At 39.2% G+C, this 17,399-nt stretch overlaps 2 protein-coding genes across 6 annotated transcripts in view; one reads left to right on the forward strand and one right to left on the reverse strand.

Moving 5' to 3' along the window:
- Positions 1–379: 379 nt before the first annotated feature.
- LOC102219238 (5,6-dihydroxyindole-2-carboxylic acid oxidase-like) lies at positions 380–10,092 on the forward strand. Its single transcript, XM_005805033.3, has 9 exons — positions 380–497; positions 1,166–1,524; positions 1,745–1,853; positions 2,556–2,769; positions 5,820–6,024; positions 8,110–8,277; positions 8,552–8,731; positions 9,570–9,716; positions 9,801–10,092. The coding sequence occupies exons 1-9, from the start codon at positions 484–486 to the stop codon at positions 10,004–10,006; spliced, it is 1,602 nt and encodes a 533-aa protein (XP_005805090.2). The 5' UTR covers positions 380–483; the 3' UTR covers positions 10,007–10,092.
- A 4,746-nt stretch (positions 10,093–14,838) lies between these two features.
- The window catches only part of LOC102219499 (multiple PDZ domain protein-like), a 60,451-nt gene continuing 57,890 nt past the window's right edge, over positions 14,839–17,399 (reverse strand). For all 5 annotated transcript variants that reach the window (XM_023333106.1, XM_023333107.1, XM_023333105.1 and 2 more), the window contains 3 exons: positions 17,166–17,263; positions 16,946–17,069; positions 14,839–16,240 (listed from right to left, as the gene is read on the reverse strand). In XM_023333106.1, the coding sequence (XP_023188874.1) occupies positions 16,094–16,240; positions 16,946–17,069; positions 17,166–17,263 (369 nt within the window). In that variant the 3' untranslated portion in view covers positions 14,839–16,093. The remainder of the gene's footprint in view (positions 16,241–16,945; positions 17,070–17,165; positions 17,264–17,399) is intronic.

The following is a 17,399-nucleotide window of genomic DNA, read 5'->3' on the forward strand; positions in this document are numbered from 1 at the left end:
ATTATTAAGATGATAAGATTTTATTGAATCCAGCCCTTCAGGCTTTCCCTTAGAGGGGATTTTGTACACATGTACTACCAAGAATTTACTCCCAATCATCTGTCTAACTCAACTCATAAGAAGTCATTGTTTTTGCTTTTCTGATAGAAAAAGAAAACAAAGGATTGTTGTGTGCACAGCTTCACTAGGAATTCTGTCTCACTGCATTTTTCTGCGAGTGATCACACACAGTGCGATCTTTGGAGCTATGATCACAAGGCGTGCGAACAAATGTTGGAAAAAAAAAGTATCTCTACTGTTTAGATATCCTCAATTGTTGTGTGCGACCTGCCTTGTAAAACACTGCACTCGTGGATGTGTGTGAGCAGGCTGGCTCCAGCTCTACAAAAGTCCGGTCATGTGTCCAAAGCTATTTAAGATGAATCAGAGAAATGGGCTGATTCTTTGGGCGAAGGGTCACAATTTTGCAAACAGAGGAGCAGCATGCATCATCAGAGGTAGGGGACCATGTTATGTTATCTGCTTTTTTCTAAAGTACTATAATCAACTAAAGATCTTACCTTTTAATAAAAGAATGACCGCTTCAACACCTTGGCAATCATTAGGAGACTATGCTGTATGGAGATTAGAGACTATCAAGATATAAAGATGTAAACCATCACCATTTTGTTTTCATTGGTAATTTCCTTGAGATCTTATTATCTCCATTTTCTGCTCCAAAGTCATTAGTCACTCCATTCATTCCTAATCTATAAGCTTCAAAAGACAAGCAAATCCAACTACAAAAAGAAAGGGAGGAAATCATCTCTCATGAGCTACTGTTGAAAGCGTTTGAGCTTGTTACGTTGGAAGGCTAATGGGATTGTGAATTATGAATAATGACTTTCACTGCCTGCTGGGGCGTCTATGAAGTTAAGGTTTGATGATTATGTTGAGTCAACTGGCTTCAACAAAAGAATGCATACCCACTGTGTTATTGTGGAGCTTATGTGGAGTGTGTGTCAGTTTAGTGTTGAATAGCTTTTTTGCTTCAGATAGTATTGCTTCAGATCTGTGACGAAGATTTTTAAAAGGTATAAAGCATCATAATCTTAGTATTTAAAATGTCTGAACTAACTTTGTCTTTTCTTTCTAATCTGTCGCAAATTGAACTGGAATGTGTTAGCGTGTGGATTGTGGGTCCACTCGTGGTGACCTTGTGTGCCAGCCTCGCTTGGGCCCAGTTCCCTCGAGAGTGCATCACTCCCGAGGGGCTTCGGAGCGGCCAGTGTTGTCCATCCCCTACAGGCGTAGCAGGGGATGAGTGTGGCTCCAGCACAGGAAGAGGGCAATGTGTGACAATTGCTGCTGATAGTCGTCGCCACGGGCCACAGTACCCGTATGCAGGTCGTGATGACAGGGAGAGGTGGCCTCTGAGATTCTTCAACCGGACCTGCCAGTGTAATGGCAACTTCAGCGGCTACAACTGTGGACGCTGCAAGCATGGTTTGACTGGGCCAAACTGTGATCAGAGGATCTCTGTAGGTAAGAAAATCGATTCTGTCTAGTCTTTAAAATTCAAGACAATGCAGTGTGTCCTGGTATGCCCTTTAGAACTTCACAAGTCAATCACATCAGCTTCTGAGATTAAGAGAGCATTTTATCAACTGAAGATAAAGAATACAAATGGTAAATGTTATTAACATTTACTTTTCTCTCTCTCTCCCCGTCTCCCTCTCTCTCTGTCCTGCCAACCTGACTCTAGTGAGGAGGAATGTCATGCAGATGAGCACAGCTGAGAAGCAGGCTTTTGTAAATGCCTTAGACCAAGCTAAAAAGACAGTTCATCCTGACCTGGTCATCTGCACAAGAAGGTAAGTCATAGTTTTATAACATTATGAGTTTAGTCACACGTACAAGATTTCAAAAGAGAAAAAGTATTTGGATTTCCATAAAAGAACAGAAAAGGGAAGAAATTCAAATGTTGCTGGAAGGCAAACAATTAAATAGCCGAACCCCCAGATTAGCTCTACAACTATACATTAGCAGATATTAAATGTCTGCACTTTTACAAGAGGCCGTTGTTTAAATGTGACTCTGTAATCCTAACCAAGTTCTGGTTCAAATGAAATTATTAGAATGCCGGCAGCTGTATCAATTAGCCTGATGAACAGATCATCTGTATGGAAAATTCCCAAACAGCCACACATAACCTTTAAAATCTCAGGAATGTATTGTGTTTTATTTTGTAAAAGGACTGCTTCTCACTAAATCGAAAAGTTTGTTCAAGTCCTAACACACCGACTCTAGTGAGGAGGAATGTGAGGAATAACTATTATTACCTGATGAGTTCAAGGTAATACAGTCGACAGCTTTAGCTAGCATAGATTAAGTTATTGTTTGGCTGAGAAAACAGCAATAAAAGTAAAAATGAAAGCAAAAAGCTTTTTAAATTTCTTGTGGGTACCAAAGTGTCCTTGTCTTCCTGTGAAAAAGTTCAGACATGGCTATAAAAGTAGAAATAATCATCTGATGCTTCATGAACTTTAATGAACTGTGTTCTTCACGTATCTCAGGTACCAGGAAGTGTTTGGACCCGATAGCAACAGCACGCAGTTTCAGAATATCACCATTTACAACTATTTTGTTTGGAGCCACTACTACTCTGTCAGTAAGACGTACCTTGGACCGGGCCAGGCTAGTTTTGGAGGTGTGGATTTCTCACATGAAGGTCCAGGTTTTGTCACCTGGCATCGATTTCATCTGCTGCAACTGGAGAGAGACATGCAGGTAAGAAGGAGAAAGTGGGGATGTTAGGGTGTGTGCAGAGGTTGATATTGCAGTGTGGCTTGACACACTGATTTTACAAATGGCTGATTTTAGCCATTTGTAAATGATAACATAAGATCTCAGAACATTATTCAGAACTAGTCTTTCTAGGCTTCCCACCACCAGCAGATTCAATCTAAAGATTAGATTACGATATAAGTGGTATACCAGCTAGCATGCTATAATATGCTAGCTGGTGTAGCTTGTACAGCAGTTAGAATGTCCTACTATGCTAGCTGGTATAATGGTATACCTTAGAGGTGTGCCGATCGATTGGCCACCGATTTCCTTGAAAACATGTATGATAGGTGATCGCCGATCACTGTCTCTTGTTGCCGATCACGTTTATCTCACTTCGCACCCTGTGTGCAGCTTATTTCCTCTTTCCTTCACATGGCCAAGCGCGCGGGAACCAATCCTGTCGTGTGGAACTTGAACGCTCTCTCAGTGAATGGGGACGTTTGAGTGTCGCGGCAGCAAACAGAAAGGGGCGGGGACGGACCGCTGTCAGTCTCATACCTTATTTGGAAATGGGACCATTGCACTCCGGAAGTGAAGGGGGCGCCATTTCCTATATTATCCGCGGCCTCCCGTTTTTATTTTGAGTTTCACTCTTAGCATGTATTTGAACTTCTCTCTTTTATTTACTTCAGCGCAGCTCACAGTTCTTAGCAAATTCCGTACTTCTAAAGTACAGAATTAGTACTTTAGAAGTACTAATTCTAAAGTAGTGTACTTCTAAATCTGCTTCTTAGTCTCATCTTTTTGGGCCTGCTATTGCCTCTAGTGGCGTGGGGTTGGTAAACTAATATAATTACGTCACTAAACGAGAATTCACGGTCTTTATTATTTACTAATAACTTCGCCATTACTGGCAACTTAAAAGATAAATGATCTTCTAAAACACCATATTTTTTCCATTTTCTTCAGGATCTAGAACTAATTAGGTAACATAAACAATACCTTCATACATTATAAATAATATCTACATATCTCCATCAATTATAGGAGGAACAAAAGAAATAAGACATGAAAAACAACATGATCAACTATAATAAGAATACCATTTACCATGTATACATAAGAAATTTAATTGAGCAAAAGTCAGTAACGAACAAATTAATTAGGTTCACAGACGGATAACCAGGGTTATTAAACAGAAACAAGGAATAATTCACATTTTTATTTTTACTGTGCCATGTATATTATTCTGATACTTTTTGTTGGTAGAGTCTTATATAAAGGAAAAATTATGGTTAAACTAATGAGTCTTTCTTCAGTCAAGGTGAGTCAAGGTGAAATTTTTTCTTCGACTCTAAAACGACAAAATAAAACTCATTCGTAGAATCACAATATCAATAATTTGTGCATCGAGTAAACTTTATCTTTTACGGTTCCAGTAATGCCAGATTTAATAATAAATTATAAAGACTTTGTGGTATTCTGATTTAGTAATGCAATTATATTAGTTGTGTTACCACCCCCACGCCACTAGAGGCAGTAGCAGGCCCGAATAGATGCAACTAAGGAGCAGATTTAGAAGTACACAGAAAGCTACAGAATTTGTTAAGAACTGTGAGCTGCGCTGAAGTAAATAAAAGAGAGAAGTTCAAATACATGCTAAGAGTGGAACTCTTTCCTAAAGGTGAAGATATATCTCAGATTTCAAAAGAAAATAAAAACGGGAGACCGCGCATAATATAGGCAATAGCGCCCCCTTCACTTCCGGAGTGCAATGGTCCCATTTCCAAATAAGGTATGAGACTGACAGCGGTCCGTCCCCGCCCCTTTCTGGTTGCTGCAGCGATGTCCTTCTCGAAAATTACCTCGAGGCGGGAATGAAGCACGTCAAAATGCATCAACACAACGAATCTAATATGGCATTTATAAAACAAGCACTTGACGGAGTTTGGCTATATCGAGGCTCACTGTAGTCAAAAAACGACATCCGCAACGGCCAGATAACAGGTAAAGCAGCGCTCAATTACCAACACTCACCAGGATTAGCATGACTGTCAGAAAGCTAAACAAATAACCCGAAAAATAATTCAAGTCGAAGGGCTGGCGGTGTAAGACGCTGGTTCTGCTGTTGGTACTGGTAGTAATATTTCACAGACGGAGCGCCGCTCAATCTCCACCAGACCGTGAATTCTCACACCGAATGTCAGCTTAAAGCTGCAGCATGTAACTTACAAAAAAAAAAAAAAAAAAAAAAAAAAGATTTTAGATATGTATTAAAATCTATCTATTATGTCTAAATAATAGATTATAAATGAGGTGAATTTATTGACAGATAATTTTCCATTTTTCCAGATAACAGATAACATAGTATTATTTATACCTAAACCGAAAAATAAACAGCCATTACAGGCGATCGGCAGAGATCGGCTTCATGGATGATCGGAATCGGCAGCAAAAATCTTGATCGGAGCATCCCTAGTACGGGCTAGTGTTACAAAAACACCTGCTTCCCTGGTGTTTTTGTATACCAAAAGAAATGAGACCTTAACTTGACATTAACCCCCCACCCCTCCCAAAAAAAAGCCACCATTTTTGAATCCAATACATTCGGTGACAAAGGCTGAAAGGTCAAAAAAGACAAAACAAAGCAAAAATGCTTCTGATATTAGCTTAAATTTTCCCACCTTTGTATTGTTACAAAACTTGAGAGTTCTTGGTTTGTTGTAAAAAATAGTTTGCTATCGAATAGTTTCAACATCTCTATTTAATTACATAATTTTTAAATATCTTGTTTTCCACTTAACAACACGGTAGTAAAGAGTGTTGTTCTCATCATAATGTAGTAGTGCTATGTAATGGTGCACTAACCAGTTTGGATTTTTTTTCTGACTGGTTGGTCATTAGTGAAGGCCATAAACATCAATCAACTTCTCATGACTATCCTTAAAAATAATGCAATAAGATATATTCAACAAAAAATGTATTATACGTATTAGTATTAATCATTTAATCCACCCATCCATAATTTTGCCCTCATGTCAACTGAGCAGGATATGCTGGGTGATCCCACCTTTGCTCTGCCATACTGGAACTTTGCTATCGGCGGCAGCGAATGTGACATCTGCACTGACGACCTGCTGGGAGCGAGGAGTGCCTTCGACATGAACTCCATAAGCCCCAACTCCGTGTTCTCTCAGTGGAGAGTCATCTGCGAGAGCGTGGAGGACTACGACGCACTGGGCACCGTCTGCAACAGTAAAAAGCCAGTTACACCGCACAAACACTCGCCTTCAGGCGAGCGGTGCTGCTGATGTACAACATCGTCTCAGCTGCATCCAAAAAAAGAGGGCAAAAAGCTTGTAAAGAGAGCATGTAGAACATAAGCTGCTATAAATAATACCTCACAGCTGTTGTGCTAAATTCAGTACTGCTGGCTATTAACAGTTTGTTTGAAACTACTCTGGTTGTCAGAGTTTGCCTTCTGGGCTGCACTAGAGCACACAGAGTTTGGAATATTTCCCCACTAGAGGACAATGGCGCTTTCTGTAATTTTCTTGTTTTCACAATAGGTCACACGACTTTGGAATAGAATAAAAGACTTTTGTGACTTGATATGTTAAAGCTACATGAGCTGCTAAAAGTGATTGAATGTATTGGGATCAGCTCTCATTCCAGGAGATTAGTCACTTTCTTTGCTTTTTTAAAAGTTTTCTTTTTGTATGGAATTGAGTCACATCTCATTTTGTCAAAACACATAAGGGGGTGGGGGTGACTGAAGTAGTTAAAAATACAAGTGATCGACATATGAGTGTTCATTCTTTTCCATGGAGAGTCTTGACAGGTCTGGTAATTCCCGCACTAACAAGCAACTGCTCCTTAAATGGGTTGGGGGGGGGTGGCGGCAATGGGGTTGCCTCATTTGTGCATCTGCTTGTTGAAGACAGGAATGTAGCAAGTCTACAGTTCTTTTGATCTCAGGGAATAATCTTCAAACACACATAACCCATTTATGTAGCCCCCCTGCTCGCATGTAGGAGAGAAAAGAAAGACGCAGATCACGAGTGCAGGAGAGAGAAGAAAGAAGAAAACTTCGGTTCTAAAGCCCCCACACACTACTGTTGAGTTCGATTCAAATAAATTTATCTGCCATCCTGTCATGCCTAAGACTGATCTTACTGCTGCAATGTACCACATAGAAGTAGACAGTAAATGATATCCAGCTGTGCTCCTAAGTTTACATACCCTGGTAGAATACTAGATTTGTTTTGCCATTTTTCAGAGTTCAAACAAAAACTTTTTGACTACTCACATTGAGCATTCAGGTGAAACTATTCAGTGTTAAACAGTTGTATTTGGTCTTCCTAAAATCTTGAGTACAACTGCCCAAGTGATCTAGATCATAACCTTGAATTTGTTCCATTATGATCTACTTACAAGTTAACACACACACAAGTTTAAATACACCCCTCACCTGTTTTGTTTGATTAGATTGGTGCTGGACAAAAAAAAGTCAGCGAGTTTTTGGGTTCTCTATAGATCACCTGGTGTATTGATATTGTTGATTTCAAGTAATGGGAAAAGTAAAGCGGCTATTAAGTAAACGGGGGAAAAAAGAGGGGTTTTTTAATGCCGAATGCCTTTCCAGAAGAAAGCCTTCACTGTGACAAAAAGACCAATAAGCTTCACAACCTGTGGTGTAAAGTAATTTTGGGTTATGAAAACAAAAATCTTTATGGCCAATGAAGCGTTCACTGATCACCACATCTACTGTGAAACAGAGGTGAATCTCTAATGTTTTAGGAATGTGAAACAAAGAGAACTTTTATCAAATCTTGAAGTTTTCAACCTGGCAATAATGCAAAAGCACAATGTCTGATCAAAAAAAGTTGGAGGAATGGCCATCTCAATCTGCTAACATTGCAATCATTGAACTACTTTGAGATTTCAAAAGACAGCCAAAGAATTTGCAAGAACTTGGGGCTTTTGCCAAGAACATTGGGAAGGTATGACCTCTGAGAAAGTGCTTTATCCACAGCTACTGTACATCAGTGATGCTGTCCATCTATGTCCCTTAGATGCAGGTGACTTTGGTAGTTTCTGTTCTTATGAATAAAAAACAGCAAACAGAATAACTTGACTATAAATATCCCCCCAGCCACTAACCTTCATTGAAAGAAATCTTCTTGTATGATAATTCGTGAAGTAGCCCAAAAATATCCACAAAAGCAGAAATTCTGTCAGAGTATAAAAATTTAAAGACATAACTATATAACTGGAATTTATTTTTGCTTGATTCAAGCAACCTTGTCTCTGTCCTTGTGTGTTATCTTTATCCTGAAGGTACTGAGAGCAGTCCAATCAGGAGGAACCCAGCAGGCAACGTGGCGCGACCCATGGTGCAGAGGTTGCCGGAGCCCCAGGATGTGCTGGACTGTCTGGAGCTTAATACTTTCGACACTCCACCTTACTACTCCACCTCTTCTGAGAGCTTCAGGAACAGCATTGAAGGTATCCAGCCATCAGCTATTATTTACGACTAAAGCAGCATCGACATTACCTCATCAACAGAAAGAGAAAACTGCACTTCAGTTGCACAGGAAATAAAGCTGAAGTTTACGTGTGAAAATATCGAGATGAAAACTCAAGCCAGAAACTCTCTCTCCTTCAATCCTCCACCCACATGCACATATGGTTAGCTCCAAGACAGCATTTGCTGTTCCTAATTTTGGTAAATCAGTGATTTCATTTCTTTTCTCTCTTTTGTTGTTCTGTTTTTAACTAGGCTACAGTGCCCCCCAGGGGATGTACGACCCCGTCATCCGCAGCCTCCACAATCTAGCTCACCTCTTTCTCAACGGGACAGGTGGACAGACTCACCTATCTCCTAATGATCCCATCTTTGTCTTGCTGCACACTTTCACCGATGCAGTGTTCGACGAGTGGCTCCGCAGGCATCAGCCAGGTACACTCAAGAGTCCAGGCTCATTCGCTTGCAATTTCTTGGAAAAGTATTCAGACCTCTAAATTATATTTCCCTTCTCACAAATATGATGTTCAATCTATATTCCTGGGTTGTTATGTGGTATTCTAACACGAAGCAGAGAATAATTATCAAGTGAAAGAAAAAAAAATATCTCTGGGTTTCAAAATTGTTCACAATGATAAAAAACAAAATGGTGCACGTTTATATTTAGCACTCTATTCTGATATCCAGTGCATTTAAGTGCCTACAGAAGTCACCTACTTGATAAATTGAGTTCACCTTTGTATTTTAATCCCAGCACAAATTCAGATGCTGTGTGAATTTGTTAGAAGTTTATTACTGAAAATATTCAAAGCTTTAGGCATTTCACCGAGCATCATCAGAAAATCAAAAGAGTCTTGCACAACTGGAAACCTACAAAATCATGGCTGTCCACCTAATCTGACAAGCTGGTCAAGCAGAGAAATAATTAAAGAAGTAGATTTGATTACAATGGCAACTCTGGATGAGCTGCAGAGATTCACATCTCATACACTGAAATTTGGTGACAGGAAAACTCTTAGTGATTCACTAAACAGATCCAACCTTTTTGGAAAGAGTAGCAAGAAGAAAATCTTATGAACTCACTTCAGCTGAAAGTGTCTCTGTGTTGTTCTGGGATGAACTGGCTGGTTGGACTGGTTGTCCAGGATATACATTATTGCTGTAATGTGACCAATGTGCTGAAGTTCAAACTATATGTGTACATTTGCAAAGCACAGTAAATTCAGCTGTGATGAAAGAAAGACGTGTAACAGCAGTGACCATCTGCCGGTAGGTGAAATAGTTTATCCAGAAGAAAACGCCCCAATTGGACACAACCGCAGGTTCAACATGGTTCCTTTTTGGCCTCCTGTCACCAATGCTGAGATGTTTGTCCCTGCCCCTGAAAACCTGGGATACTCGTATGAGGTCCAGTGGCCAGGTGAATAGCACATACACACTCATCCATTAAATCATTGTACCCAATGACCCAGTTTCACCTCACCTCCATTCCTTTCCTACACAGCTCGTCCCCTCACCCTGTCTGAGATCATCACGGTGGCCATTGTTGTGGCAGTGGTGGTTGTCGCTGCTGTGGGCGGGGTTGTCGCCTGTGCTGTGCGTGCTCGCTCCCACAGCTCGGCCGAAGTCCTGGAGCCACTGCTGGCAGAGACCTACAGGCGTTACTCAGAGGAGGACAGGAGGCTGGACAAGCCTCAGTCTGTTGTCTGAGTCCACTTCTGTCTGAAGAGGGCCTTCTGACGTTTTTTCATTTACCAATCTCTTCTAATAAAGCGGAGGTGGTTTTATACCCAGAACCTGTGCTTTCTGTCTGTGATCTACTACTAAATAGAACATAGCTACATTACTGATACACATCTGATAATTTACACACAATGTCACAGTTTCACACCTTTGCATCCTTTAACTCAATCTTAATCTCATATTCGGCTCACACTATGCCAGTTTATCTTAAAGTTTAATGGATCACATCATAAAGGCTGCTCTGATGTTTGTGTCCCCATTTCTCTCATTCTGTTGTTTACCCATTCTTGTCATTAAGTAAACAGGCAGGGCTGTGTGAACAGACCGCAGACTGATCTTAAGACAGCCCTTTTGCTGCACGTGCAAATTTATTTGTCTAAAGCCTGGGGCCATCTGGCAAATCGCACCACTTAATGTTAATCGTCCACATAAAGAATGGTTAATTCAGAGAGATATGGAATGTCTTGATAACAGAACACACATCGCCCTCATGTGGATATGAAGTGTTACTGCAATAGCTCACATTTGTCTAGATTTTCAAGGTGTGAAGGCTAAATTAGGGCAAATGAGTTTGTAGAAGATCTTGTGCATTCTTTTTCTACAGCGAGAGAAAACACTTGAACATAATTCAACCAAACTACCTTTTATATTTGAATCACCCAAATTGCACAGTACATGGAAAAGAAAAATAATAATAAAACCTCATATTTAAGAGTGTTACATTTCAATATTTTGGTAAGTAATGTTTACAATGAACATTTCAGTTCATTGTAAAAGAATTCTGCAATATATTGCAGGCACTAGATTCAACTAAATGAGCAGCCTCCTTCTCTCGTGTTGTGACCTCTCTATTTGCCAGTAAAAGCCAAGTGTTACGTCAGATTATCTGAAAATACAATAGCCTCGCAAGACATTGAGCAGCTCCAAACAAATGTATGCAGCCCACAGAATTTCTATTCCCATGTGGCTTTTTTTAGGAGCCTAAAAGCCTGAGCACAGACTTTATGAACCCCTTAAGAGATGTCTCGCAGTGTAACTGTGGCGAAGAGGCATTTTTTATAACATGCTTTATATTGTTGCATTTAACAGACAGGAGAACATAAAATAATTGGAGTAAAGTAAAACTGCAAAAGGATTTTTCAGCACTTCTTTGCCTCGCAGAAGTATAAGTCATGCAAGATAGATAAAGCATTGTCAAGTTGGATGAAAAGTATCTGTGAACATCTATTTTCAAGTAATGCAACAGATTCTCAACTGTATTTGGACCTGGCTTCTCACAGGACCAGTCTACCACATGAAAATGCTTTGATCCAGGCTGGCTATGTTCAGGGACTTTGTCTGAATGGAATCTGAACTTTCACCCCAGTTCAGTTTGCCCCTTTCACAGGTGTTCTTCTGGGATTGCCCCGTATTTAGCTGCATCCATCTCTAAGACATCCCTCTTCTTGTTTCCCCACAGCATGATGTTGCCTACACCATGTTTCCCTGTGGGAATGGTTTATTCAGGGTGTAGTACAGTGTTAGTTTTCTGCAATAGACAATATGTTGCATAAAGGTCAAAGTCTTCTTGTACATGTTTGCAGTGGGCCTTTAATGGGTTGAGCCAAACAGGAACTGGGACTTTTTAAGGGATTCTTTATTCTTGTTACTACATAAGAAAGGCCACATTTATGGAGTACCGTCCTGTCAGCAGACTCTTCCTCTGGGTAGAGGATCTCTGCTGCTCTTCTACAGCCAGTTAGATTAGATTTTGTAATAGTTGGTTCTTTTCTAGATATCAAAATAGCAAGACAAATATTTTGTTTTTGGAAGATTAAATATTGGTCCTTTGTTTAAAGCTTGGTACATTGTTTTATAAAATATCTCTGTGTGAAACTTGTTTAACAAACTTTAAGCCTTTTGAGGAACAGACATATTTAGGCTGAAGTTTAGTCACAGTTGGTTCAGAATTCTTTATAGAGGAATTTAAGTAGAGGCAGGTGAGTACAAATGCAAGCTTGCTTCTTCATGTTTTATTTCCCTTCCAACTCTGTTATGTTCTACCTTGTGTTGGTGTATGTACCACATACACCAACAAAATACATCAAAATACATTGATGGTTTGTGATTGTGGCAAACAAACTTTTTTTTTGCAAGACAATGTTCTTCACTTTATTGATTAGGGAAAAATGAAAGTTTTAAACCAAAATAGGTCTAATATACAGAGTTTCCATTTAATAAAAGTTCAGCATATGAAGCCACAGCTCAGGATTACATCTCCAAAATCCATATTCTACCTGTCCTATCTTGTTTGGTAAAACAGCTGAATCTTTATAACTCCCAACCTCCTGGATGTACTCTGCTTCTCTTCTATAACTGCATGACTGAGCATAATTACTTCTAGCTTTAGGCTATGACACAGAGCTAAAATGAGTGACATGGGCATACATGCTTCTGTGTACTGAGGTTCCAATCAGTTCAGCTCATTTGCCCGTGACAACCCAGACTCGGAGTTGAGGGATGACACGAAGGTGGTGGCGCCTAAACGTACACTGCAATTAAACCTAAGCCTTCAGAGCGTACACCAGTTCCAGCCAGAATTCCCTTTGGGGTATTTTTATATTAATTTGAGGGGAATCGGATTTTAAGGACTCAGCAGTGGATTGAATTACCTTGGATTGGCATTTTTGCAGAGTAGGATGGTACTCTGAAAAAGAGCCTCAAACTGAATGGTGAAGATTTTCTTATTTGGATCCATCGACATTTGGACAGCACTAGGTGACAGTGGCGGGGGGGGGGGGGGGGGGGGGGGGGGACACATTGCTCTGGATGTATGAATATGAATAGATGTGACAGTCATGCACAGAACAGTTTCCCGGCCATTGCTACCCTCCAGAGAAAGGAGGATCATTAGTACCTTTCAAGTGTATTCTCATGAGAGTTATCTTAATTTAAGATGCAGCACAAAACTCACTGGTGAGCTTTGCAATCTCAGCGGCAAAGATAGGCAACAAAGGGCCAAAATTCAGGGGGGGAAAAAAAAGTTTTTGAAGGGAAAAATCTGAAATGAACAAGCCTTTTGCCAGATCTCCATCTTAAAAGCCTCATCCAAGAGGAGAGCAATTCTTCATCTGGACCAGGATAAAGCAGACTGTGATGGCTGGTTTTCAGTAAAGCTTGCAATGTGAACAGATGGCTTTGATTAATGCGAAGGCAGCAGACAGGCTCTCCTGAGATGCCTCCACTTTCCTAAATGAGACATTTGTGTGCAATTGTATTGTTTGTTAAGTTGTCACCAATTTCATCTGCTGTTTGAATGAGAGCTCTATTTTTTTCTGGTAGTCGTTTTACAAAGGCACATCCCTGTGTTCTTTCATATTAAAACCATCATATTTAAGATGTTATTTCACTGGTACACCTGCAATAAAAGACATGCAAGCCCCCCCTCGCCCCCCACTCAGGTGAAATAGCAAAACTCTTCCTATTTTAGGTTAAAATTACCAAAGTTAATATTAGTAAAAAAACTGCTAGAATAAGTGATATGTTCTTAGGGAACACCTGAAAACTTTGTTAAAAATTCAGAGATTCACCCTTAAAGAAAACCTTAAATCTAAATCAATTTATAAAAGTTCAGATGATGACAACATCATTGTTTGTAAACTTCTGACTGGTCGATTCATAAGTTAAATGGAGGCCCACCTGGACATATTTTAAGGCAACGAAAATACAATGCATATCCAGCTTGCAAATGTAGCAAAAATCTCAGGGCCAAAGAATTTGAATGTTTGACCATAATGAGCACTGCTTCATACAGAGGAAAAAGGCAGAAATATTACAAGCTCAAGAACACCATCCCAACAGTGAAGTATGTGGCTGCAGAAGGGACTAGTGCACTTCACAAAATAAATGGCATCATGCTAAAAGAGCATCATGTGGAAATGTTGAAACAACATCTCAAAACATCTGCAAGAAAGCTTGGTTAAAGAAGGACTAAATTTCAGACTAAAAATGCAAAAGCTACATGATGCAATGAAACAGCTGAACAAACTTACAGGGAGGACGCAAGAAGAGCAGGACTTTGAACCAGGGCAGCAGAATGGAAGAAATGCAGAAGGAGCAAAGTTGGGAGGTTTCATAGAAACCTGATGGGTTTAATCAGGGAATGCTAAACAGCTGAGTGAGAGTACTAACTGGGGAACTAAGAGGAGAAAATTAATGAAAACAGTGGGAAACAAAACAGGAAACAATGGAACTTCAAGGCTTACGTAAAAATAAGAGAATAGCCTGTACAGAAACAAAACAAAGGAATGAGCTAGATATGGAAAGGCATAGCAAATAATGAACACACACACAAAAAAATTAAAACACAAACTCTCACAGGTCAGAACAGGAAGTTAAAGGTTGGACAGAAGTGGGTCCTCCAAATGACCGTCACTCCAAGCATATTGTTAGATATAAAGCTGTCTCAATTACATCAGTTCTGTCAGGATAAATGGGTCAAAGCTCCAGCAGACTATTGTCAGAAGCCTGTGGAAGAATATTGAAAAACCATTGACCCTAATCATACAAATTAAAGGCATGTCTAACAAATACAAAAACATATTTTATGTAAATCTTTGAGTTTGAAGAAAAAAAATCCTCAATATTTTGGCATCTTGGAAAAAGAAGCATTGTAATCCTAACTTAATAGGAAAGACTTAGTCTGGTCAATTGTTAGGCAGGGGAAAAAAAGGTTATGGGTGTTTTACACAGCAAAGTAAAAAAAAACCTCTTAGATTCTTTTAAAAAAACTAATAAATGAACTTTTAATACAATCGGTTACACAGAGCTACATAATGCACACAAGTGTAAGTGCTGTGGCTTTAAAGACAATTAAAACAGATAGTTTTCAATTAAAATAAAGTGTGAATTAAATCATAAAAAACAAATACTAAATATAGACTGCACTTTGCACTAAAAACACATTCAACAAGTGTTAAAAAGCAGAAACAAAGTTTACCATGTTGATACTCTAACTGCCAGACGTAACATGGTTATTAAAGCTATCCACAAGTCATGTACAACATTCAGAATATAAGAAACCATGACACATTTTAAATGAATGTGGTACAGAAATACAGAGAAAAATGAATATCAGGCCTTCAAAGACAGTCTCCTCTAACCTTATTGCCTTACAAAATATTGGCAGAAGCACTTGGCATGTTGTGCATATTGGGAGGTTCCCTTTGACTTAACAGAGGTCAGTTAACAGTGTGAATACTGCATGTGTGTTTTTTGTTGTAGTTCCCTGACAGATATTTTTGTTTTTTTATTGCTTAATAATGCCAGAACCTCAGATTATTAAAATTCAAAGGTTATAAGTTGCCCGTTATGTTTCCATGAAGAGTGCTGCACATAAAGACAAGATGGTTACATAAATCGCCAGAAACGTTTGACACAACAGTTTCTGACTGTGCTGTGATGATTTCCTCAACAGTGTTATGTATTTAGAGAAATTAAGTAAATGATACCTTGCAAAAGTATTCATGGCTTTAAAACTTTGTCACATTTTGTCAAATTACAACAAAAGAACGTTGATGTATTTTAATGTGGCTGTATTGTATGGGGCTGTAAAACAGATCAACACAACTGGACGCGAGAAAAAGGATCAACAGTTTTTCAAAGTTTTTAAATGGCGATGGCAGCATCATGCTGCCGGGTGATTTTATTACGCTGGGACAGAAAAGTTAAAAACAAATCTTGCCACACATTTCAGATTATTCTATGAAAATAAATCATGTGTTCTTTTCCTTTCATTTCAAAATTATTTTTGGGCCATTTCTAATAAGATTTTTATAAATTTGTGAAATGTGAAGAGTTTATGAGGTATGTCTATTTTTCTAAGGCATTGAAGGTGCATTTGGTCTTCTTGAAATACCCTTTACCATCCACATTTGGGTCCTCACCTTTGAGCAGTTTTAGAGGAGACAGTTACTGTACATCTACTGTATATGTTTTCTTGTCTAGTAAAACAGCAGAGGGAGTTATACGTATCTGTCATGCATGTGTTTAAGCTGGGACACAGTTAAGTTTTATTCAGGAGAGAACAGTTAAGACTACAGTTCCTTTGGTCTTTTTTAAGATTTCCACAGCTTCTGCATGAGTCACACCTTCCAGGCAGTGTCCATTCACAGCAATGATCTGATCACCTCGTTTCAGCCTGCCGTCCTCAATGGCTGCCCCCTGCAGAGATAGAAGAGTCCACGGCCAATCACAGACTACAAACTACTGAGTATTTATCTCATTATGTATTTGTTGTAGAGAACAAAGCCCACTTCCACAAAACAGTGGGATTATAAAAAGTAATCCTTTTATAACTTGTTTATTGAAATGAGAATACAATTAAATTTCATGTAATGGTTTCAACATAGATAAACTCAAAGATTACAAATTGTCTTATGTTAAAATTTAAGGAAATTGGAAAGTTCACTTTTTAAACGTGCAAAGAATGATCTTCACAGTTTGATTGTTAAGCAGCTACAAATTGATGCTTTGAGTTTGGATTTGATTTGTTCAAAAATACATCTCAGCAGATAATAAGCAATTATCAGTGAGGCTCCTAAATCATATTCTGCTCAAGCCCCTCTACAGCCTTGGGCCATCCTTGTATACATCAATGTTTTCGTTTCAGTTTTAGGAAACTTTTAACTTTTCTGGAACGGAAGTTTGTAAGATACTCCTGTTAAAATTGAAACTCTAACATCAGGACTCATCCAAACAAACGGTTTACCTTTTATTTCTGTCTATAGGTTGGTAACAAAGCAGAGCAGGACAATGGGAATTTCTGTTTTCCATGTCTTACAAAGGCACACATTAAAATAAACAGACTAGATAAACAATGCAAAGACACAGTGTTGAAATTCGCACTTTCACAAGTTGGTTTCTCACCTTGCTGAAAATAGTTTTCACGTAGATCGGCAGGTCTCCATGAGGGCTGCCAAACCCCCCCACAATGCTGAAGCCCAGGCCTGACAAACCTCTCTCCAGACTGATGGTCTTATAAACACGTGGACTGTAAGGATCATCAACACTGGGATTTTATCTTTGACTTAGTGGTGAAACCAGAAATAAAAAATAAAAATAAAAAATACCAGTGAAAACATCTTACCAGAAGTTATTCTGAGAGCAGCTGCTGGTTGGATCTGATGAGCTGACATGAGCCTCACTTGGATCCTGTGAACTGCACCCTTCGAAAGCAGCTGCCACCTAAATACAGAAACACAAACACATACAGGTTCTAATGTCATATTCAAAGCCTTGTAAAGATACTCCCACCCCCTTTACTTTTTTTGTTTTTTCTTATTACAAACCCAAACTTCAGAGTTTGGTTTGTGAAAAACTG

Source organism: Xiphophorus maculatus, chromosome 5, assembly GCF_002775205.1.
Source record: "Xiphophorus maculatus strain JP 163 A chromosome 5, X_maculatus-5.0-male, whole genome shotgun sequence".
NCBI classification, from domain to species: Eukaryota; Metazoa; Chordata; class Actinopteri; order Cyprinodontiformes; family Poeciliidae; genus Xiphophorus; species Xiphophorus maculatus.

Coding starts and splice junctions, on each gene's coding strand:
- LOC102219238 (XM_005805033.3), top strand. Junction 8,278..8,551: donor CTTCAGGAACAGCATTGAAG/GTATCCAGCCAT, acceptor GTTTTTAACTAG/GCTACAGTGCCCCCCAGGGG. Junction 9,717..9,800: donor GTATGAGGTCCAGTGGCCAG/GTGAATAGCACA, acceptor TTTCCTACACAG/CTCGTCCCCTCACCCTGTCT.